The sequence below is a fragment of the Protomyctophum bolini genome (assembly GCF_963924005.1).
Source record: "Protomyctophum bolini genome assembly, chromosome: 7".
Taxonomy (NCBI): domain Eukaryota; kingdom Metazoa; phylum Chordata; class Actinopteri; order Myctophiformes; family Myctophidae; genus Protomyctophum; species Protomyctophum bolini.
Window position 1 is genome coordinate 13,479,548 of NC_137868.1, and position 24,762 is coordinate 13,504,309.

The 24,762-nt window shown below is 43.0% G+C and overlaps 1 protein-coding gene across 2 annotated transcripts; it reads right to left on the bottom strand.

Moving 5' to 3' along the window:
• Positions 1-2,343: 2,343 nt before the first annotated feature.
• On the bottom strand, positions 2,344-23,187 carry fam110d (family with sequence similarity 110 member D). 2 transcript variants are annotated; one of them, XM_080767761.1, is made up of 2 exons: positions 23,001-23,187; positions 2,344-6,051 (listed from the first exon to the last, which is right to left on the bottom strand). In XM_080767761.1, the coding sequence occupies exon 2, from the start codon at positions 5,344-5,346 to the stop codon at positions 4,033-4,035; it is 1,314 nt and encodes a 437-aa protein (XP_080623887.1). In that variant the 5' UTR covers positions 5,347-6,051; positions 23,001-23,187; the 3' UTR covers positions 2,344-4,032. The 2 variants fall into 2 exon arrangements, with proteins under 2 accessions (XP_080623887.1, XP_080623886.1); XM_080767760.1 differs by having other exon boundaries at positions 2,344-6,056.
• Positions 23,188-24,762: the final 1,575 nt, after the last annotated feature.

Here is a 24,762-nt window from a genome sequence, read left to right on the forward strand (position 1 = left end):
GCTTCTGGCCCAGAAGAAGTGGGCCAGATTTGACACACTTCATAACCCTGAAAATAAATCACTGTTTCAAGTTACTGACATATAAGCATATCATTTCACAACCGCTTGAATTGTTATTAAGCAGCAGAAATTGAATTTCTACCTATGAGGGAAGGAAACATGAGACTAATAATGTATATTCACGATAATAGTATTCGACTTGGATTTGCAATCTTTAGGCGAAACGCAGTGGAATCCAGTTAATTCCCAGCTATGCTTCTGGCCCTGTACTATATAGGTCGATTATACTCATCCATCAGTGACTGCCTACGAGAGCTCAAATCTAATATTCATAAAATGAACACTAAATTGGAAAACTGCCTGATTTTCAGAATGATATACACATTTTCTAATATAGGATTATTTTCTACTGGAGCCACTCGGTTTTTTTTCAAGACTCATTTGTGGAAAAAGAACATTGAATGTCAAATAGTATAATCCCAGATTATAATACGACCCCGTTTTTTGCCTGTCTTATATTCAGGCCAATAGGGTATATATTTCAATTGTATTTCTGTAACAATGAAAGCATCCTCCCAATGGCATATATATTGTAGGCCTAGTGTGTTGTGGATTAAGCGTGGAAAGTTTGGGCTGAAGTCAACAACCATGTCTGGCACCTGCTGCTGACTAAACAAGTAGATCGGGAGGTCCAGCTCTCTGCAGAGCAAGACCCCCTGTTGTTTAATGTCAGGAAAGAACCCACATCATCAGCATCAAAGCTGGGGCGGTGGATCCCTGCCAGTTTATCACCCGCATTTCAACCACCCAAACACTTTTGGAAACACTTTGATGTCCCTAACAGGTATATAGCTAGCCAGATTCTTGCCTCCTCAGCAAGAGGAACCAAAACGAGGTCTCGCCATCAGGCATGTAATAATGAAATTCAAACTGTCTACAGCTATAGCACCAGGTGTTGTGTGTTTATCCCTGGGCAAAGACGAAGCAGGGCCAACCCAAAATGTGACCATATGTTTAAACCTTGTCCTATGAACCCAAAACAGGATGTCACAGCAGGCCCTCTGGCCAGAGCTTACTGACATACCCACAGACACAGACACAGACAGGAGGGCTATTGTTCCTCTTTGGGAAGGACTGAGGGAGGGAGGAAAAGGGAAATGTGGGATAGAGGAGCTCGGGAACTGCTACAAAACTCTCTTCAGCCTCTGCAGTAATGTGACACATTACACTGGAAATCTGCGCTTTTCTTTACGTTTTTTATAACGTAAATGTGGGCTTTATTCTCAAACCATGCGGTGGTAACTGTAATTTGATTAAAAGGATTGAAGTTGAGTATATATTTATTTGAGCATGTTTGTATATTGTATGTGTGTAGGCTAATTATATGTACAGTATGTGAGTGTATCAGAGTTAACAGAAACCAATGAAAATAAAAGTGAGAACGACATGAGCCAGGAATTAAACGATAGAAAAATAGAGTGGGTGGAGGTCTTGTTCTGACCACACAGACAGACATAGCATTTGGCCACATGCACTCCTTGTTGTCTGTAAACGCAACCTGTTGTGACTCACACAAGAGCTGACTAGGCAGGAAATGTGAAAAGATTAGCACTCAGCCTCTTCAGAGATAAACATGGAAAAATGTGATGGAGGGGAGACATCAGAGTCAAGGGTGACCCACCCACAGCAGACTCCCTTAATGCTGTTTAAGTCTTGAGTATTTGCACAATTTTTGCCTACTATGTCCAGCTTACAATGGCTTGTGAATGGCTGATCACCCCATAGCGCTTGTGATTGGCTGATCACCCTATAGCGATGATTTGATTGACTGAGCAAAGTACATATTGAAGATAAAAGCGAGGGCAGAAAAGTGAAAATGCCAATAGTGATTGGCCGGAATTACTTTTGTGATGATTTGATTGGCTGAGCACAGAATGTGATGTATGATGACAAGAGCGTCCCTCACTTCACACAAGAGTGATTATTTTTTATAATTATGCATAACAACTTATAGCAAGGTTTAGGTAATATTATTACTGATAATATAATTTGTGTTAAATTTATAATTTAAGTGCTGGTCAATGCATTATAAACTCAGTGGAACTTAAAGGTCAGGTCTATTTATAGTCACATTTATAGCATTTTTTGCTGCCCTACATGCCAGCCGGCATAAAGGGCAGTATGTAATTAATAGTGCATTTTAATAGGGCTAATGAAATATACTGTAGATCCAACCTTTAAGTCAAGCGTTACTTCATCATCCAACATCATTGATTAAATAAGGCAACAAAAAGAAATTACTTTCCAACAAATAGTTATTTATTATTTTCATATTGTGTGTACATCATATAGACAAAACTCTGGAATAAAAACTTTTTTTTCTTTCAATTTAGGAAATTAAAGATATACAGAGCCACTTTGTAAACATGCAAACGAACAGTGTGAGATTTCTTTTATTAAAGAATCCAGTTTTATGGGTCCAGAGGGGTTTGTTTTTTGGGGGGGGGTACCATGCTACTACATATTGTACAAAAAAAAAGCAAAAAGAAACAACCATACCATACAGCTTTGAGAAATTGTGTTATCGCTTTGAGGAATATCACATGCCTTCAGGCCTGATAGCATTTAACTCAATACTCCTCTCACTGTGGGTCACAGAGTTCTAACCTTAACATACCACTGTGGCCCCCTAGTTCATATTTCAGTGGCATCTTCTGAGCCAAGCAATGGAAATGGTGGCCCTTTCATGGTGATAAAAGGAGAACCGTTGATGGATTGATGAAGTGAGGTAGGATCTGTGGTTATCATAGGAAGAAGGGACGTCTTGACCTCCCCTCATCCTGCCCCATCGATTGCAAGAGGCCCAGATGATTACCGCCTCTTACAAACGGGAGTGAGGAGTTGGATGTTAATACATGGGTGCTAGACATTTGACGTATTATGGTCCCAAACACACAGAGGTAAATACTTAAGGGTATGTGACATTATGTTTCGGTGACATAAATTCACACTTAAATGCCCAATTGCCCATGTAATGGTTATTTTGTGCCAGCAGGATGTCGTGTTATTCAGTCAAGGAAACAACCTGTACTGTTATGTGTTTTCCAGCAACACTACTGTTTATGTTTAACCTGCTGTCGCATGTCGAACATTAGCGAGTCTACAAGCTTGTAGATTTGCTATTTTTGGTACATGACAGCATGATACGATGAATTGTGCATATTAGACGTTGATCAGGCAGAGGAAAGTGGATTGTGGATTGTTGTAGAAATAGTGTCACAATTTGTGGTCATTACACATTATATGAAGCGTAGCCCTCTTTAAGGGTGTGACAAGGGTGATTTGGTCAAAAATCCTGACCTGTCATGGCTCTTTTCCTCTATCCTAAATAGTAGTATTTAGATAATAGCTCAGTGTTCAAAGTTATAAATGAGATGAGTCTCTGTAAAAATTGAAACTGTACAAGTATCTTTCTCTTCCTCCCTTTAGCACGCACGCACTCACGCACGCATGCACGCACGCACAGTCACACTCTCTCTCTGTCCAGTTCAGTGCATTAAGAACCCCACAGGGGTGCCTCGGATGTTTGGTTACAACGCCTGCGTTTACAAAGAAAAAAACAACAACACACAAACTAAACTGGGACAGTTGTTAGATGCTCACGGTTCTCTAGCTCAGAAAAATACAAGCTTAGTGGTTTTCTATTCTCAGTTATTCATTTGGGAGTGTTGGGGGTTATATTTGGTGTCAAGGTCACTGCTATTACAGACAGCATCAATGTTTTTCTTTTTATATATGTGCCTGGGGGGGTTGGGGGTGGGTCAAAGGGGGTCAATCCAGTTCTCTCAATAGCCATAGCTACTATAAATTGTTTCAATACCAAACACTGTCATGTTTTACACTTGCTCTGTTAGAAATAAGTAGCTCTAGCCACTGAATATTTTCAAAGGATCTATAAATACAGCATATAAATCTGACAGTTGATCAATGGCACCAGGTCATGATGCAGTCAGTCTCTGTCCCAGTTGGTGACTAAACGGTAGACTCTTTGGGGCCCTCGCGGGCAGCGTTCTTACAACTGTAAAGCCACTTGATGACCCGGGCATTTCTCTCAATGATTGACACGCCGGTCGGAAGCTGCTCGGTCAGCTCTTCCTCAACCAGCCCCTCACCCGAGTGCCGGGAAAACTCGCTGGGCTCGGAACCGCCGCATCCTCCCCTGCCAACGCTCCGGAGCGCCAATGACAGTGTGTCTACAGAGCTAGCGCCAGACAGGAAGTTGTCCCGACCTAGCCGCTCTATCATGTCCATGTCCAGTCCACAGAAGTCAAAGAAGCGCTCCTGTTCTGACAGCGCCACCGAGCAGCGCAGGGCATGGTCTGATTTGGACCGCTGCAGTTCCCCTGAGCGCCTCCGGGGTGGCGGCGACGCACGCCTCCAGGGGTCGTTCTCGTCATCATGGAAACTTGAGAAGTTACCATTGGTGACATCGTTACTAATTCCATTACCGATGCCATTTGAAAAAGCGTTATTAGTCGGTTCAAATGTGCAGCTGAACCCAGGGCTGGGAAGAGACCCCGGAGAGCGTTCATGGTCTGTTCTGCTGGAGCGCCTGCTCCCTGCTCCCCCGTCTGTGGTGTCTTTGTCATTGGTCCAGGACATGCGAGAGTCTCCGTCCCGAGATGGAGCTTTCTCTTCACCGATCACCATCTTCTGGGTTCCCCCCTCCCCACCTCCACCACTGCTCTTCTCCCTCATCGAACCTTGGAACAGCCGACGGACAAAACTGTAGCCTTTCAGCTCCATGTTGTTGTTGTCCACTACCGCCGATCCACTGGGGCTCTTACACTCCTTCTTTTGCCGGTAGATGACCAAGGAATCGGGTCGCAGCATGCGTTTGCCGCCGGTGCTCCTCCTCAGCACGGGGGCGCTGTGTGGTGCCACTAAGCAGAACCCGCCGGGGGTCCTCGGGCTGGGAGGCAGTCCATTGCTCCGGTTCCGCGCCTCCACGTCCGTCTGCCGGTTCTCCTTTCTGGAGTCATTGTTTGACACCCCGTTGGTGCTAAAGGAGCGGCGTTGGGGGACGCGAGGGGTGAGCGTACCAGGTACGGTGAGGGGTCGTCGGGGCGGTGGCGGCGGGGTGGCACAGGGCGACAGCACAGGTTCCTGCTTAGTATTGATGACCTGCTGGCTTTTCACATACTTTGATTTGTCTGCCTCTAGTCTCTCCACTGCACTGATGGAGCGGCCGTGGCCCCCGCCGTCTATCTGCCTACGCAGGTAGTCTGGCCCCTTGTTGAGGAGCCTCAGAGGAGAGGGGGATCCAATGGGCGTCAGTGGCTTCATGTTGCTTTATCCAACCAGGAAAATACATCAAAAAATGGCTCCCATTTCTTGTAGTAAAAGGTGTTCCTCCAGAAATCTGGTGTTGGTCCTGGGCAATTTTCAAAAGTAAATAGGAACTTTTGAATAAGCTTTTAACTAAAGAAAATAAAGCATAGTAGCTCCCATTCTGAATGTTCCTAGATGGGGTAACAGATAGGTAGTAATTCCAGTGACCACAAGGGCCAATGTGTTGTGAAATTGTCTATAGATAGCTTATAGTCTTTGTTGGGCAGTGTTAGAGCCCAGACAAATTGATATCTCTATCCAGTATTTACACAGGCATTTGGTATAGATGGGCAGGGCACAGGGAAATCCTTTTTCTGTCAGCCAAAAGCACTCCCAAATGAGACGCTCCCTGCCCACAGTGCAGCAGAAATAGCAGGCAGAGTTCACTTTGAAAGGGTCACTATTCCCTCCTCCTTTTCTTCTTTCTTTCCCTCCCCCCGGCAGCCCTCCTTGGTTGATGTTTTCAGTGACGGCTGCTCTGGGAAATGAGATGTAAAAATGCTTGAAATATTTGCTTTGCGCAGAGCCGTCTGCGGGATGCTGGGTTGAGGGTTATTGTTCAGCGCCCGTTGTGGCTCCGAGGGTGGCCGGCACCAAGACCACTTGGGATGTTGATGGACAGATAGGCAGATGTAGATCGTATCCTTTTCCTCGCCTCACCTGCCCTGGGAAAAACAGAAAGACAGAGAAAAGAGTGAGTTTTAGCTAGGCCTGCTATTCTCAAGAGAAGACAGCAGAGAGCAGATGGCAAAGAGGACAGTGGTCCCTGAAGCACAGCTCAGGTTGTATTTCATGATGCAGGGAGTTCCATGTCTAGGGATGAGAGCTATAGGAGAGAGCAGAGTTCTCATAAATACACCAAGTGGTCTTTTAATTTAATTTATCACAGCAACATTGGATTGAAAATTCATGTTACATGTATATATTACATGTCCTAATCCAGGGGGATTTAAATTAATTAGCAGAAGAGTGCATCCGGTTCTGTGTGATATGGGGTGGCAGTGGCTCAGGGTTAAAGCAGCTGCATGGCAAGTTGGCAACCGTGAGGTTCCCAGTTTGAACCCGGAGTTAGTGTCGAAGTGTCCCTGAGCAAGACTCTGAACCCTTAATTGCTCCCGATGTGCAGGTTGGTGCCTTGCATGGTTTCCTCTGCCATTGGTGTATGAATGTGTGTGAGAAAGGGTGAATGTAATGCATAATGTATGTAAAGCGCTTTGGATAAAAGCACAATATAAATGCACCATTTTATATGCCTGCTTTTCTGCAACGTTTTGTATTAAGTGTGAGCATGCATTAGTGGTTTTAGTACAGAAATACATTATGCAGCATCACTACATTGCATAATGATAGGAGATTCATGGCAGCATTTGAAATTCCAAGCTGTACTGAACACTAGATTAAGTCTATTTACTTTTAAACAACCTCAAGAGCTGAAATAAACTGTTCACAGTCCCAGTTAAACATTTTTTAATTCAAATTAACAAGCTTCAACAAAACTTAAAAGACACGTAGCCGGCTGCAGCACATGACTCTGTGAAACCGAATAGCCATGGATTTTTTTTTAACTGGTGCTGTATGTTGTGTAGAAAGCATTTTTTGTTGTTGTATTTTTAGGCTGTCACAACACTACGTGGGAGTGGCGAGGGGAAGAGTGGGAGAGAAGGAGGTATACTGTATCCTATAATAGGAACGGCTCTACCCAAAGAGGAGCAGGAGTATTTCTGGGTAGAAAACTCCCCACCATAGTTATCATATGTCTATTTGTACATACTGGCATACATGCATGAGCATGTGTGTATTGTGAATGGGTTGTAGCTTGCCTATAGGCCATGCGCTGCTGTGTGCGCGAACTGTGCCCATATGCTATGTGCATGTGTGTGTCAGCACAAGGCAATAAGGCCCTGCCCAGTAGATGAAAGAGGGCTGTATAAAGCACAGTTGGTTTGCAGATTATCAAGCCATTTTTTTCTCCAATTCCCTCATTCTGATGGGTTTTTTGATGCATAAAGACAGGCTGCGAGAGGCTGCCATGTGCAGAGGGAGACATACAAAGACGATGTCTTGAAAGCTTAAAGCTGTTTTCAAAACCTGGAGACACAGGTGGTGCCTATTTTCTATCCACCTCCCGTCCAAATGTATCAAGAGTCTGTCTGGAGAGACACACGTACACTTGACACACTCCTGCTGTGGTAGACAGCTGGAGACTGCTGCGGCATATTGTTCTGCCTATCGCTTCAGTCTTTGTTCAGAATATATCAAATGCTATTTTAGCCTTTACCATGTGAGGAAAAACAATGAATGACCTCATTTGGCAGGAACAGGGAACAGGATCTTCATCTCAGGTTTTTATTCAGGGGGGTGATCGGTGTGATAGGGTATAGTGGCAGCTGCCATACGCAATCACTTGGCGAAGTGTGAATTGTACACTGTAAAATTCTCAGTGTTCATTTACAGAGTGTATAAATGGAACCTAAAAGAAACACTAGAGTCTGTATTCCGGGCAAACGGTTCAAAAATCATAAACTGTATGTTGATTTGGAGAGATTATGATAACCCCCCTACAGCAAAACGTTACTTACACCCACTTAAAATACACCAGACAAATTAATGTAGTATATTTAAACAACTAGGGTTGCCTTTGCCTATGACTACGACTCTTCACCCTAAAGGCAACACAATGCACAAACTTCCCTACACCACCAAAGTCTCAAGACATCGCAAAATAACTAATTACAAGCAATAACAGTAGAGGGTGGCCTTGCTCAGTCATTTAAGGAGACTCTTAACCTTTCAACCATCACAGCTCTCCTATAGAATAATACTCATAAATCGAATAGGGAGGGGACAGAGATAGCCCACTAGCTATATTTTCCAGATGTCAAGCAGCGAGGGTGCGGGAAAGACATTGTTTAGGACGAGTTCCGGGAAAATGTTTTGCAACAGGTGTGGAGGAGGGAAAGGGTCTAGACTGGGTCAAAAAAGAGAAATAGCGTAACTGAGCGTAGGGGTTGTGGTGTTGGGGGTATCCCATGTACAGTAGTATTTATTAGACACCTCTCTTCCGGAGTTTCTAGTTCAAAGTGGCACGCTAATGCTATTGAAGCGTTAAGAGAGATTAGCAAGTGTGTTAGCCTAAGCTTATGCCATTAATTCTGATGTGGGCTTTCCATTGTGTGGTGGGTAGAGATGAGTATGGGGGACTTTGAGTCAGTGCAGGTCTGCACAGAGTGGATATTAGAGTGGATATAGTATAACTACTCATGTACATGTTTATTTTCTTTAGCCATATGGCTGCTAACATGTTTGACTTGACTTAAGTGAGCATTCATATGTCTTGCTCCAACATTGAACTTTGACTGTTAAATCAGCCATCAACTTGCACCTACTGTAAACAGTATTTATTTCCCAAGAATAAGGACTCAAAACCCCACTTTAGCCCACTGGTGATCACCTCGAATTCCTCAGTCTACTTGAGAATATAAGTCATGTGAATTCAACCCTCCCACCATTCTACAACTAATACTAGTCCATCCATTGTATGATGATTGGTTCTTGGGAGCTTGTAGATTGGCTATTTTGTTGCGTGGTACCATCATACCACTAAATATAAATCAGAGACAATAATACTTTTAGAGGTTATCATTGCTTTTAGGACTATGAACAACATCACAATGGCGTGCATTAGTTGGGATGCTATTTATGTCTTAACAGGAAACTGTACTAAATATAGACAACGAGCAAGTGGTCTCAGTGGAAGTGTGTTCATATCTATCTCACGAATCAGAGCCTATTTGTCCTTGGACGATGCAAAAACGCTAATCCACGCCTTTGTTTTTTCTCGGCTTGACTACTGCAATGCACTTTTTTCAGGACTGCCTAAGAAAACAACTGACAGACTACAACTTGTCCAAAATGCAGCAGCCAGAGTTTTAACTAGAACTAAGATGAGAGAACATATTACTCCAGTTTTGGCATCACTGCACTGGCTTCCGGTTGTTTTTAGGATTGATTTTAAAATTCTTTTACTTGTCTATAAAGCTCTCAATGGTCTCGCACCTTCCTACCTACATGACTGCTTGCCTAAATATGTCCCAAACCGCCCCCTAAGGTCTTCCACTGCCGGCCTGCTCGCTTTGCCAAAAAAAATGGCAACTAAAAAACACGGGGAAGCAGCTTTTTGCTTCTACGGGCCGTCGGCATGGAACAAGCTCCCAGTGTACCTTCGTCAGGCAGCCTCTGTAGACATTTTTAAAGCTCAGCTCAAGACCCACTTCTACAACATTGCTTTTAATTGATCTTTTATTTTTTTATTTTTGTTATTCATGTCCTCACTGTATTGCATTACTGCTTGTTTTTAATGTTGTTGCCTTGCTTTTCTTTTATCCTCCATTTCTCTGTAAAGCACTTTGAGCTGCATTTCATGTCATGAAAGGTGCTATACAAATAAAGTTTTATTATTATTATTATTATATTTCTTCTTGATAAATTTGCAACAAAAAACTGCAACACCGGGAAGGAAATCAGTACAGGCAGGATTTTGTTGCAAGACCTCTGCAATGAGAAGGTCAAGTTGACACAACACATACACAACAGAAGCATTTTCACTTCAACACACACACACATGCACACGCGCACGGAACATGGAACCTGAACAATAGTCACCAACATTAGCTGTATTGACCCTATTATTGACTCAGATGAGTACCCAGAACATTCTAATGTGATCCTGGGTCGTGTGACGGATGGAGAACCTCTCTCCCGAGCTCTGCTGCCTCCCCTGTATCTGCCAGCAGATAGTTATTAACCTCTAAACTCTCCGGCTTTCAGGTCTTATTCTTCGATCTCCACCTCCTTAGCCCCCCCCCCCCCCCTTCAAACTTCACCTCACTTTCACATTGTACCCACAATCCTGTCTGTCTGTCTGTCTCTCTCTCTCTGCCATTGTCTCTCTCTAATCTCTACCCTGTCTCCCTCACCCCATCATCTTTCTTCCTCCCTACTCTGTCCTTTCCGTCATCCTCTCTCCAGCCTGCAGGAGAGGCTTAACCAGGCGCCCCATGCAACTAAAGAGGAACCAGATGTTTTCTGTCATGCTACATCAGGACCGTGGGACAGCCAGAGTCCCTGGCACAGCCGTGCCATGAACGGGGACCTTATACACATGCTTTCCAGCGTTGCTTTTGATCAACGGCTTTGCGTGGGCTACTTGCCTTTGACCCCCTGTTTGCTAACTGAGCAGAGAAGGTTATGGCAAGGTGTTGTTGGTTATAACAGACACACACATACCTAGTTGAATTTACACCTAAGTGCAGAAACATAGGTTTCTGCTTCTGACGTGTGAGCAGTGCCCCAGAGAGAAGCTAAACCAAAGAAGAAAAAATACACACTAGGAAGTGCTTATTTGTTTCCAATGAACTTTAGCCGACAGAATGGCTTGATCTAAGCTTGCAAGTAAAGTCAGAGGGCCTCATATCAAAAGGTTAAAGGAAGTTCCGCCATGAAATATGTATTCAGTGAAGTAAACATTAGATAAGAGTTTAATAAATCCACAAGGACCACCTTTGAAGAGCTTAAGAATATAGTAATTTACCTTTCAAATCAATCTTTACACTGATGAGATACATCTGCTGTGTATATACCGGCCAACTGGCCAACTAACTGACTCTAGGAATGGAACAAGAGACTGTTTACGTACACGGCAGGCATAACGAAACCAACCTGCAAGGCTAAGAATTTAACAGAGTACAGATTTAGCACTACTGTTAGACAGAAATTAGGTTCTTAGCTTGCTTATGATTCTTGAAGACTATTTCTATGTATTTCAAGTATTACCTTGTGTTGTTCTTGCTTACTGTAAATCGCTCTGGATTAAGAGCGTCTGCTAAATGCCTAAATTGTAAATTGAAATTGTAGCACACAACAATTGACCCCACTGGTGTTCACCATGAAATCCTCAGTCACCTTTGAAAAGCTTAAGTTTACCTTATACTGAAGAGATACATAGTTTGCTGTGTTCTATGAACCAAGTGGTCATTCTCTATATTCCTCTTCCTCTCATCTTATATACAAGTGAAAAGGTGTACCCATACTCATTCTTCATGCTCTATCTCCGACCGAACCACACTTTTACCACACATCTCTATATGCAAAATAAATTCGCCACCCTCCCCGAACTGACATAGCCTATTTTTTAGCCGTTCAAGTTTCTTATTTACTCTGCAAATATTACTTTTATGAAAATCACGATCGAGCCAGCAGATAAACGGGTGCCACAACACGCCGAGAAACAAGGAATTTAACCACGCTACTTGCATACACTGCAACTCGCTTACAATTCGCAAACCTGGCAACACTGCCTGCCTCTTACGTCACCAGCTCTGCTCCTCCTGGCCTCCGTAGTCCGTCGCGCTCACAATCTGTCGCAGCCATCTTGCTTTTCTTTTGGATGGGCGAGTGGACATTTAATGCTAATAAATTAATTATAGGTCCAGCAAGCAAATCATGATGGTCTGATTGTGCTCAATAGGTCACAATAACATTCCGAAATTAGGTGTTGTGTTTTGTATGGCATTTTCCCCAGTAGTAGTTGCATATCTATCTCAGCTTTTGCCTGATAGCACACATGCTAACGTCAGCAGCCATAGCAACATACAGTGTGCGCAGACATAACATGAGTTGTTTACAACACAAACACACGGCCTTTTCACCACGCAATACACACAACAGCTCGGGAGTTATTAAACCGAACGTGGACGCTGTTTCAGTGTTACATTTGCTGCGCATATCGGAATAATTGTAACGGCATGCATGATAAATGTAACAACGCTAAAAAACACCATTAAACATATCGTTTTCACCTTAAAGCTATTACATTTCATTGAAGCAACTCCTTAGCATTGTTTTCATACCATGGATGTGATAAGATAATGTATCAAACATAAGGGAAATATTAAATAGGATCGGGTGTACCAGTTTGGCCATTTCTTTTTTTTCAATGGGGCAATACATTGATTAAACAAACGTTTGATTGATTGAGTTGTACAACGTTATACAACCCTAAACTAATTTTAGAATACACTACACAATACAATACAATTTTACAACATATTTTGCACGTTCCATTTTTTTACTCAGAGATCCCTTTAGCTACACATGTAATATTTCCAGGCAACGGACCTACACATGTCAGCTACCATAAACCACTTCAAGTTATTAGGACGAAATAACTGACAGGAGTGACGGTGCTGTGCTGTGAGTAAACTAATAGGGGAGAGCCGCCAAGGATGTAACATTTTGCACGTTTCATTCTTTTACTCAGAGATCCGTTTAGCTACACATGTAATATTTTCAGGCAACGGACCTACACATGTCAGCTACCATAAACCACTTCAAGTTATTTTTTTGATAAAACAGGTCGGGAGTTATTCAACCGAACGTGGACGCTGTTTCAGTGTTACATTTGCTGCGCATATCGGATCAATTGTAACGGCATGCATGATAAATGTAACAACGCTAAAAAACACCATTAAACATATCGTTCTCAGCTTAAAGCAATTACATTTCATTGAAGCAACTCCTTAGCATTGTTTTTATACCATGGATGTGATAAGAAAATGTATCAAACATAAGGGAAATATTAAATAGTATCGGGTGTACCAGTACCAGTTTGGCCATTTCTTTTTTTTCAATGGGGCAATACATTGATTAAACAAACGTTTGATTGATTGAGTTGTACAACGTTATACAACCCTAAACTAATTCCAGAATACACTACACGATACAATACCATTTCAGAACATATAATATTGGCCAATATGTCAAATATGTAAATATTACATATAATGGCATTGAATGGAAGCGGACCATTTGTAACACATGTTACAAATGACCCGCTTTTGCAAGTTTTCTTTGCAGTTGCTTACAGACCAGAATGAACGTGAATTCCGTCTAAACACGATGCAAACTAATGAAGAACATAAGCATGAACACATCCATGTGGATTTTTATTCACCAACACCAAAGACAAAAATTGTACCACACATATACTCCAGGTGTAAAATTAGACGCATTTTGAAGGTAAACACTTCAAACTTCAAACTCCTGGCCACGTAGAGTACGTTGCTGTACACATACTGACGCGATGGCGTCATGGTGGCGTTGACCAATCAAGATATAACGTCCATGTTACAACCGTGAAGCGTTACAACCTTGGCGGCTCTCCCCTACATTTGTTACTAACATTAGGTTGTGGCGAAGTAGACACGTGGCCAGCAGATACTGTGTTTTGGACAAACAGGCTAGGTATTGGTGTTGATTTGGGTCAACTGGACAAACAGCGTGGTGTTGTTTTGTGTCTGTGTTTGTGTTGGAGCGCCTCAGTGTGGCCGTACAGGTCATGTGCAACCTCTTCCACAGAGAGATGGAGACACTAAATCTCAGCTGGACAAACATGTTTGCATGCATGCATCGCTGCCTTGCATGCTGTGTGCTACTGTTGAGTCTGTCACTTACTTTGACTGATTTATGGCATTGTCTTTCTGTTAAAATCCAACTATGTTAATTTAAGAACTCTGGGCATATAGGTCATTGTTTATTCACTGTGCACACGTGTAGCCTATTGTATGTCAGACTGTATGTCTGTCCCACAGTCACAATCCTTTAGTACTTAGGCTGTGGAAATATTCAGGACAAAACAATGGTACATTTCCAATAACCCATTCGTTACTACATGTGGAGTCAACTCCCGCCATTTATTTCTTCCCATAGTGCGTGGCAAAGTCGCTCTGGGATGAGTGCGCGCGTAGCGCGCACGAAATTCTAGTTGTCTTACATTCCTATTAACACTGGTGGTGTTAATGGTCATTACTGCGGGACTACGATTGTCTACAAGCTCAAACTTTAACCAGGATTTTCTCAGATGTCTTTATGTCTTCAAGAAGCGGCATCTGTCTCATTCTAAATTCCCTACAGTCGCCATGTGTGGAAAAAATGGCCACTAATGGGTCAGCATTAATGACTTCATATACCGTTGAGTCTTTAACCAGTATCAGAGAAACAGACAGTGAGCAGTTCTGTTATAAAATAAGGATAGAAAAAGATTATAGGGGTGTCTTGTCCATTTTTCTTTAGCAGAGCATCCTCGCTTTACATTATTTATGGTCTGAAACAATGATCCTCCCTTCCTTTGGGTCTGAAGATATAAAGAGTTTGAGACCTGGAGGCTGCCTGCCTCATTAGCCAGGCAGAGAAAGAGAAAAGGAAAACAACATGACCATAAATATACGCCACCCTTTGCCCATAGACAAAGTCAGCAGTGCAGGGTCATCGTAAATCCTCTCACTATTGTAAGGCCTTAACCCATTCTGACCGGGCACCCATTTTGGTGTTACCATCATGTTATGCTTTACCTATTGAAAAATAGCAGATCTACAAGCTCGTATCGCGCCACCGAGTGGCGCGATACGAGCTTGTAGGTCTGCTATTTTTGAAAAATTCGAAGAACGACTGACATTTTTAGAATCTTATCTCAGGTCAGAATGGGTTCATCAGACCAGTGTGTGTCCAGTGGAAACCTCGTATGAATCTGATCTCAGGTCAGAATGGGTTAAGCACAGTTTGATCTATAGTTGGTGCAGGGCTGCAGGCTACCTATATGTCTCTAGCTAGCACATTCAAGTGGGGCATGTCACATGGGATGACTTGGGGGACCCCCAACCATAAATAGACATGATGCCCTCTTAAAGCTGCTATAAGAAATATTATGTTAAAACTTTGATGACTTTTTTGAAATGTTATTATTCAGACAGTCGGCAATTAGTATGCTCCCAAAAATGTAGTCTCTGTGACACATCTAGGGGCCACAATCTGCATTCAGAGATGTGATGTTCCTAGAAGCTTTGTCATTGGTCGAAATGACAAACCAATCAGGAAGTAGACAGGCAAATCGACCAATGGCAAAGCTTCTAGGAAAATCTTTGAATGCAGATTGTGGCCCCTAGATGTGTCACAGAGACTAATTTTTAGCTGGCTGTCTGAATACCAAAAAGAAGAAAAAAAGGTCATTAAAAATTTGACATAATATTGCTTAAAGCAGCTTTAACTTAATGCGAGCACTCTTTTGTCATTCAAAGCTAATCATTGCAGGATAGCAGAGTGCATGGAGCCGAGTGCCACAGAAGTAAAAGGTGTGCATGTAAATGGTGCATTTACAGTATATAGCGCCTTTATCCAAGGCGCTTTACATAGATTGTGCATTTACATTCACCCATTCACACACACATTCATACACCGTCACCGATGGCGGCAGAAATCATGCAAGGCACCAACCAGCACATCAGGAGCAATTAGGGGTTCAGTGTCTTGCTCAAGGACACTTCGACTCTAACTCTGGGGGAGCTCACAGGGTTCGAACTGGCAACCTTGCGGTTGCCCTCCAGCCACTCTACCCCTGAGCCACCGCCGCCCCCAAGCATGGAAAGCAGTGACTATATTCAATCCTAGACCTGCCCTTGTAAGTCAGCCTGTTATCAATGTTATAACACCCACGCAAGGCTAAGAAAGATAATGTCTGCTGGTGATAAGATATTCACCATTATTCTCACTTTTATCAACCAACCAGGCAACCTCTATTTGTGCTGTTTAAACTGATAACTACAGAGCACTGACCTATATAACCTTATGACTCACTATTTACTTTGTTAACTACATGCTTAAAAGCATGCTAAAATAGAGTATGAGCTTCACCCACAGCCTCCATTTTGCAGTCCCTGTAAAATGCTATACTCATAGTGCTCTCTTTGAAGTCCTTTGGAGTGTTAGTTTTATGAAGATAATTTTCCACATGAACACAGCCATGTGCACAAATATGTAAAACAGTCAACATTTATAGTTCCAATTTCCAACAGAGCTCTTAGAGGTGAAAGTTTAGAATTGTGAATTTGTAGCTGGTTGTCACTGAACACTTTTCTGGATATGATTATAAAAATGTATCTCTATCAGATGAAAACGATCACCACATGTTGATGTGGGCACCAGTCTTTCTGTCTTAACTTTCAGTGCTGGAATGTTCAGCCTGTGCCATGATCATGCCTCACAGCCGATGAGTAAAACAATGATGAACGGTGAATTCTTGGGACTTTCTTCTAAAAAGAACCCAATAGGTATTGGTAAAGCACCAGAGAACGGATGGTTGGGAGCATGCAGAGAATGCAGCAATGGATCCAGGAGTGCTTATGGCTGGAATAGAGTAGAAGAGGTGGTGTGTGTGTGTGTGTGTGTGTGTGTGTGTGTGTGTGTGTGTGTGTGTGTGTGTGTGTGTGTGTGTGTGTGTGTGTGTGTGTGTGTGTGTGTGTGTGTGTGTGTGTGTGTGTGTGTGTGTGTGTGTGTGTGTGTGTGTGTGTGTGTGTGTGCGCGTGTGTACGCGCATGCGTATTGCGTATGTGTGTGTGTTGACTGGAATGTCTTTATTGTTCCCGCTGGGTAATTTGTCAACACAACCAATACACATCATACAAATATTAAATAATAATAATAATTAGCTATATAAAAGCACTACGGTGCCAATAGTTCTTCGTTAATGTGTGTGTGCGCGTGCGTGCGTGTGCGTGCATGCATGCGTGCGTGTGCGAGCGTGCATGCATGCATGCATGCGTGCTATATCAATTATCAACCAGGCCTGCAGCTTGTTCAAAAACCCAACAGAGCAAGGGAATAAATTATCTCAAATATTTGGCTATTCTAGGACCTCCTCCTTGATGGCACGAGGCGAAATGTTGCATGTCGAGGGTCTGCCTGCTCTGTCAGAATACTCTTTGCCCTCTGAGTGGCTGTAACTTATAAATTGTGTTTTAATCTGCAAAATGTTACAACCCTATTTTTAACAATTACTGAGGTTGCCAAACCAACACTCCATCACTCAAAGTCAAACTATGTGTGAGTTGTAGCTGCACTGCATGCATGTGTGTAATGTGTGATCCTGTATATTTACATCGCAAAGCTTGAATATTCAACCCAGTCATCCAAGGCCTGCCCCATGCCAACTTGACTTAGGTGACCAGTTGTACAAACAGCACTGACCTACTGTGCGTGCAATACAGGCTTGGATGTAAGAATTCACTGTGCGAACCCGGGTAACACAAATACCCTATGCTGGGTTTGTATATACAGTACTGTACAAATTCGAGACACATCCGTAAATCTCCTAGAGTCTTAAATCATGACAGTCTGTTCTCACACACAACCCTCATTAATCTCTCAGCTGGTGTGAAAGCTCTAAAAAGAAAGCTCTAGACTGTCTGGCAAGCCATCAGAAAATGTATTTCATCAAGTCAGCATAACTGTATAGCATAATTATCTCTGCTTCTGCGAACTCTTGCAAGATATGAACTATCTATGTTCAGTGAATATATACGTTATCTATTGACATTGACAAATGAGCAGCCAAAGAGGATTACCAGCAGCTGTGTGTATTCCTAACATCTTTTCACACAATCGGTAAACAAAAAGACTTCCATACAGCCACATTGTTCTGGACACATGTTGTTGTTACATCATCACCTCAGTGTTGTAGCAGTAGTAAAGGATTATGGCCAACAAGCCAACTCCAGAGGACTCTGACCAGTGTTGTTTGGGGGTTGGTCAGGGCTTAGGGCTCTGCTCCAGCTGTGCTGTGTCCCTAGCCTCCGGGTCATTTGCGACACACATGTTGCCAGCCTGCCAGACCTCATCCACTCCTCCGTGCTGGGACACAATCACTGTTGATTTCTGCTTTCGATTTGCAATCAATTTGCTATGTGCAACTACAGAATGAGCTGTGGACGGATTTTTGGTAGCAAGGCAAATCCTGATACTGTTTTTCTGGGAACTTTTACTAAAGCCAGAACAGTATTGATTTCCGAACATCACATCACTTTAAACCGTTTCAGTTTTTTTATACAACAAACTACAAGTTAAGCTTTAATATGGAGATGACATTGTGTAGTTCCCCACTATGCCCCAACCAACCTTTTCTCCTATTACTTCCGACAACAACAAAAGAATCAACCATCCATGGGGAAAATGAGTCAAGTGTTAAAATCCCTCAAACATAGACCTTGACCTGGACCTGGATATGCACTTCCATTTCTGTTTCCTTCCATCAACTGTTAGTTAGGATGTAATGAACCTGCCAGCTGTCTTCTTGCATTATCGGCTCGCCCACAAACAGGCCACCTAACCCTAAACCTGAACCCAAACCCCTCACCTTGCTTGCTCTCTCTCTCTTTTTCTGAGTCACCCTTCAGGTATAAGAATGGAAGTCAGCGGCTACATCAATGGTCCCCCACTCATGCTCATGGTTGAGCGGACACCGGGCTATATGTGTGAGGGTGATTGGTTGCGGCAGAGCTACAGAGGCACCCAGCCAGACTGTGAACAATTAAAGGGATGTGAGAGCAAGAGGGAGATGGAACTGCTCTAACAGCTGTCACCCACACACTGGGGACTGGCAGTAGATGGAACGATGTCGGGATGTATCTTTCATGATTTAGTTACCCGCAATGAATTATACATCAAGTCGCTCATCGACATTGATGAGATGAGATGCTATGTGACGGCAGAGAAGATGACTGACGGGTTTGGAACATGACAAAGCGGATCGAGGTGGTGATATCGCTCATGGTTCCAAAGTTAACATTTGGTAAAAGTTTAAATTTTGTGAACTTGAGTCAAAGCCAAGCCGCTTTGCGCTTTCAAAGAGTAAACACATAACAGTATTGTGAATCCGATCCAAGAGATGAACCCAGTCTCACTTTGAAAACAAAAAAGTCATTATCCTGCTAAACATAGTCTCTGCCACGCCTTTAGCCTGGCGGAGACAACTAATATTCTACATCTCACCATTTAGTGTGGTGACTCTGGTGAGAGACGGACAGCAAGTTTCTTGACACATTCATTGTTCCTATTTTTCAAACTGTTCTTCCTGAAAACCGCTGGTGAGGAAGTTCCCACAGGCTGTAGGCACAATGGTCCCGACCAGGCAACAGGAACAATAAAGTCAAATTATAAGCCCTGGACTGACAGCTTGTGTGAAGACGAGAATGTTTGATGTTTCACACTGTTCCTTTCAAATGCCTCTTCAGCCAGATGCCACTCAGTGTGTTGCACACCTTTACACAGAAACACACGCACGCACACACGCACGCACACACGCACACAGCGCCAGGAGCTAAAATGATGTCAGCACGACCCTCTCCCCCCTCTAATTAGAAACGTGAGCTTCCCGCCATTACCAGGGGGTCTTTGCATGCAACCATGCAACAAGAAAGGGATTAAACATAACAAATGTTTGACGTCTGTGTCAGGAAATGTTTTTTTAAGACTATGCTATGCAGGAAAGGCAAAGCCTTCGCTTGAAACGTGAACGTGGGCTGGTTGAACTTTATGTGATAAGAAACACATGAGTGGCCCATTGTGAACTAAAACCATGAAACGTCCTGTGGCTTCCGCTTGTTCTCCACAGTCAACACTGATGTGGGTCAAGTCCACGAGATTATACATTTTGGGACTCTCAAAAACAAGAATGCTAAGAGAAATGAGAGAGAAAAGTGACGAATGAAAGGCTGACTGAAATAGGAACACACCAGAGTAGCCTGTGAAATATTCAGCCCTCGACCTATGCCGGATCATACAAGGTGCATGGCTTCTGGGCTGGCCTGAGAGATGTGGCGAATATAGATACAAAAGAATGTCTGTGTTTCAAAGTGTGTGTTTGGTACAGCCAGCGATTCCCCCAAAGGTCATATTGGGCAACTTGATTTTGTAACGCTTCTGTGACTCCTGCCTCAGTCATGGAATAATCCACATGCTCTGACGAGCACCATTCGAATGCCTGCCACTGTTACCATCACCACTACTAGCTTTGGCTGCATAAAAACATCTTATGTAGGAAGATAAGGCCTGCATTTCTTTTCATTTAGTTTCATGTTAATGACGTCTTGGCTCCTGTCAACAGCCCCGTGCAACGCTGCTGTGGCGGCTGCCCTTGTGCGTGTGCCCTTAGGCCCCCTGAGCTCTGGCAGGAAGAAGTGCTCCTGTCTGCTCCACTGGGATCAGCATCAAACACACACGCACACACGCACGCACACACACACACACACACACACACACGCACACACACACACACACACACACACACACACACACACACACACACACACACACCCTTATTGTAGCTGAAACACTAGGCTGGGGGGGGGGGAATAATATAGTTGTTTACAACTGCCTTAGTATGTAATTTTACAGGTATGTATACTGTTGTAAAGACTGTTGTTTTCTCGCATATGGACAATCATAGACTGTTGAATGTATGCCTGTATAGGGGGATATTATTTATATCCTGTGGTAGATAGCATCGCTTGAACCATTCCTTTGCATTTTATGCAAAGTCTTGCCTCTGCCAAGTTCCGCATCGTGTCAATCTGATTCTATATTAATGGCCAAACTGTACAAATGTGTACATGTTTTGTCCTTGGTTATGAAAGTGGTTCTGATGCAATGAGTGTTAATAGTGGTGTGAGGGGGTGACTGAAGGTGTTTATGGTCTGTGAGCCGTTGACCAATTTTAGCTTTGAAGTGGGAATATAATCTAGGTCAAATGTGCAGGTTGGGACGTCCAACATAAATATAATCATAATCAGTGAGAGGGAGCCTGCAGACAGGCCCAAATCTACCTCTGCTCAGATCATGTTGAAGACTCAGACATCTACCTTTGTGGGAGAAACTATAATGACTATATAAAATGTGGAAACTCCTGCTGAGAAGGCAGTTAATCTCTTGTCAAACTGATCACTGTGAAAGTAAAAGATCAGATACGCCTCTGGAAAGTAAGAACAGCACACCAGTGATTTTCTCTGCTGCATGATACAGTATTATCTGATTCTTCTGACATGTGACGCCTTCGGTCAAAACTATATGAACCAGTACGACAAAGGATATTTTTTAACGTCCTGCCACGAAGGTAGGACAAAGGGATTTAATCGGCAATCACCTATCAACCCCAGATTGCTTGTAGTGAAGAGAGAGAGAGACATGTTTGGTCTGTTTTCTTGTCTGTTTAGTCTGTGCCTACGCTGTTTATGTGACTGACCCTGTACCCATTCTCTAAAGTCTGGCTGAATCCATGCATGGGCCATCAGTGATGGGGGCAGGAGAGGAAGTAAGGCCCTAGCTAGCCCAAAAATGACTGCTTGAAAGAGAGTGTTTTACTTATAAGCATTAGTTAGTGGGTTGCATTCATGCATTGCATAATATTTGAAGAACCACCGGTTTAGGTATACAGTAATATAGTCTAGGCATAGTGTTATGCCATTTCATGAAGCCTGCCCTGTAAATGACCTGAATGGTCTATCATAGATGTATTTACATACAATGCTGTGCCCCCTCCAACTGTACATGCTGTTTTTATTATATTTTTGACACTTGCTTTGGCAATGTAAAGTATAATGTTTTCTGAATGCCAATAACCTTTGAATTGAATTGATAGTCTTGATCCAAGGCTAGAATGGTCCTACAATTCACCAGCGTACATGTGTTTGTTATAAGCAAACTGATTGCCAATGCCAGAGGAGGGAAATGTTTCACTTGATTAAAAATCAGACTCTACGTCCTGATTAGATGTCTGAGGCCCAAACGTCATTGGCCCTCTATGTCCTTGATTTAATACAGATGTAAATATTTACCGTGGCGGTGACTAATGGTAGGATAACCTCGTTGCCCCATGAAGAGAAATGTCCAATCAGAGCGTATAGCTATACAGCAGCAATGGTCAATCACAACTTCACCCCCTTTTCTCTCTCTCCTTTATCTGTCCAGTCATCGTGCGTGAAACGTACGTATGCACGCACGTATGTCTGTCATGCAGTTATTAACGACTCACTGGAACGTTTCAAGGGTGAGTTAAAGCAGGAGGATATAGGTTTACATAGCAGATCATGATGAGTTACTGCACGTGTCAACTTCTCAAACAGTTTTCGCCGAGGAAACCGACAACCCCATCGATGTCACCCAAATTGACCCAATCCTCAATTTATGTCGCGTGCAGTGTGGCTTTTTATTGTGCCATTTGTGTGTGTGTGTGTGTGTGTGTGTGTGTGTGTGTGTGTGTGTGTGTGTGTGTGAGAGTGAGTGATTATACATACTTTCATTGGTTCGTTATTGTCTATGCTTAATTTTGCCGTTATAATAGATCCAAATGGGAAGCATCAGTTTAGAAGCAAGCAACACAACAGCTGTTACAGACTAGCGATCTCATCTCGTATTACTATTTTCTAATAAATAAATAAAACTATTAAAGTGAACCGAAATAAACATACACGACGAAGTCACGTACGGTAGCAACTGTGAATTCGCGTTAAATACTATGGTTGGTGGTTGTAGTAGCTAATTCACCTGTGTAAAAGCTGTGCGTAAAATACCTAAACCACGAAAGTTAACCATTTCAAACTTTGGTTGTCTCTTTATAAAATTGCAAAACAGTAGGCTATTGAATGACAACATCCCTGCCAGAACCGGATCAGGTTAAGCCTATAACAAATTTCTACCTGAATTGAAAATGAGAAGATTCTTAATCTTACCTTGCCGTGTCCCGCATGCAAGCCAAATATATTTTCATTCAGTCTCGGATCTTTTAAACCCCGTGTCGCTTGTTGTTAGGATAGTCTGCGTGTCTTCGTTCGTGGTTGAAGACAAGTGACACTCGGACTGGACTGCTCACTGCTCCCTCCGTGCGCAAGGCTCAATGCTGAATGCTCCACGCTCCGCGCTCTGCGCTGACAGCCAGCACAGTGTGGGACGTAACCGTTACTACTGCAGTTACAGTAGCAGTAGGATAAAGGCAAGGCAGCCCCGGCCACAATGAGGTGTGTGTGTGTGTGTGTGTGTGTGTGTGTGTGTGTGTGTGTGTGTGTGTGTGCGCGCGCGCGCGCGCATGTGCGTGTGTCGGGGGGGAGGGGGCAGGTATGGCGCTATGTAAACTGACTCCTGTGTAGCCTTTAGGGGTGGGTGAACGAACATAGGGGGGGCTATGGGGAAAGTCTATTTTTATTCATGGGGGGCCTTGTAAATTTGTAATCAAAGCCTTAAACCGCTGATTGACTGCCACTTAATCAGTTAGTTTGGTTTCATTGCTATTGATTAATGGATCCTCAGAAACAACTGAAATAGCAAACCTTTAACTGTGATTGCGCATAACAGCTGTTTTCAACCATGTGATGCAGACAAATTATAATACTAGAGGACTCGGAGCAACTTAGTAAATTATTAATCCATTCCATGTGTGCCATTATGCATAGAACTGCCAAACTATAACACTGCAACTTTAATAACATATCACTCCCCCACTCCAAATATTGTCTTCACCCATATAAGTCATTACAAATAATTTGCTGGTTTCTTCTTATCACCATGCCCGTTGATGCTGTCTTTTAAACTCTCAGTGGTGAGTGAAGTGAATGTGGAGGAAGATGAAAGTGTCTCGGAGCAATTTGCAGTGCTGTTTCTCTTTGCTCACCATCTTCCAGTGGTGGAAAAAGTATACTTAAATGTAGAGTTGTTCTGATACCGATACTGGTATCAGCTACTCGGGCCGATACGATACCACCCTCAAGTACTCGTACTCGGTACTTGGGACCGGCCCCGATACTCTGACCTGAGTACCAAAACATCCAATAGAGGATATGCGCATGCTTAAAGTGAACGGCACATCGAGTGGCAAAGCAACATGCAAAGTGAGTTTAACATTGTTTAACGTTGTTTAATGCAATCAAATAGGACTTTTCTGTTTGGATGTCTGGGTTGTCAGAAAGGCCAGAAAGTAGTTTTTTGCCACTCGGTAGGCATTTCCTGCATAACTTCCGGGTTTGATGATGATGTCACGCGCATAACTCTCTATAGACACTAGGCTGAACGAATGCAACAGGAGCAAGTCTGACCCAACATTGCAGCAAATCGCCAAAAACAGGCGATCTACAAGCATAAATGACAACTGACAAGTGTAGATTGGAGATCCATCTGCATCTATGAGACAATGTACTCTGTATCGGCGAGTATTAAAAATTAAGTACTTGTACTCTTACTCGGTCTGAAAAAAAATGGTATTGGGACAACTCTACTGAAATGTTTTACTTAAAAAATGTATCAGCACTGCAATATAAAAATACTGTTAGAAATGTAAATGTTACACCACTGCAATCTTCCTTGTACCCCCACTACCATTACATACCGCTCACTGCCAGAGCCAGACTCTAAAAGGTCGGCAGTGAGGGTGCATGGAGACTAGAGAGAGAGAGAGAGAGAGAGAGAGAGAGAGAGAGAGAGAGAGAGTTGAGAGAGATAAAG

What these genes read in the sequence shown, in the direction of transcription:
- fam110d (XM_080767761.1), bottom strand. Translation starts at nt 5,346, where the DNA reads ATGAAGCCACTGACGCCCATTGGATCCCCCTCTCCTCTGAGGCTCCTC.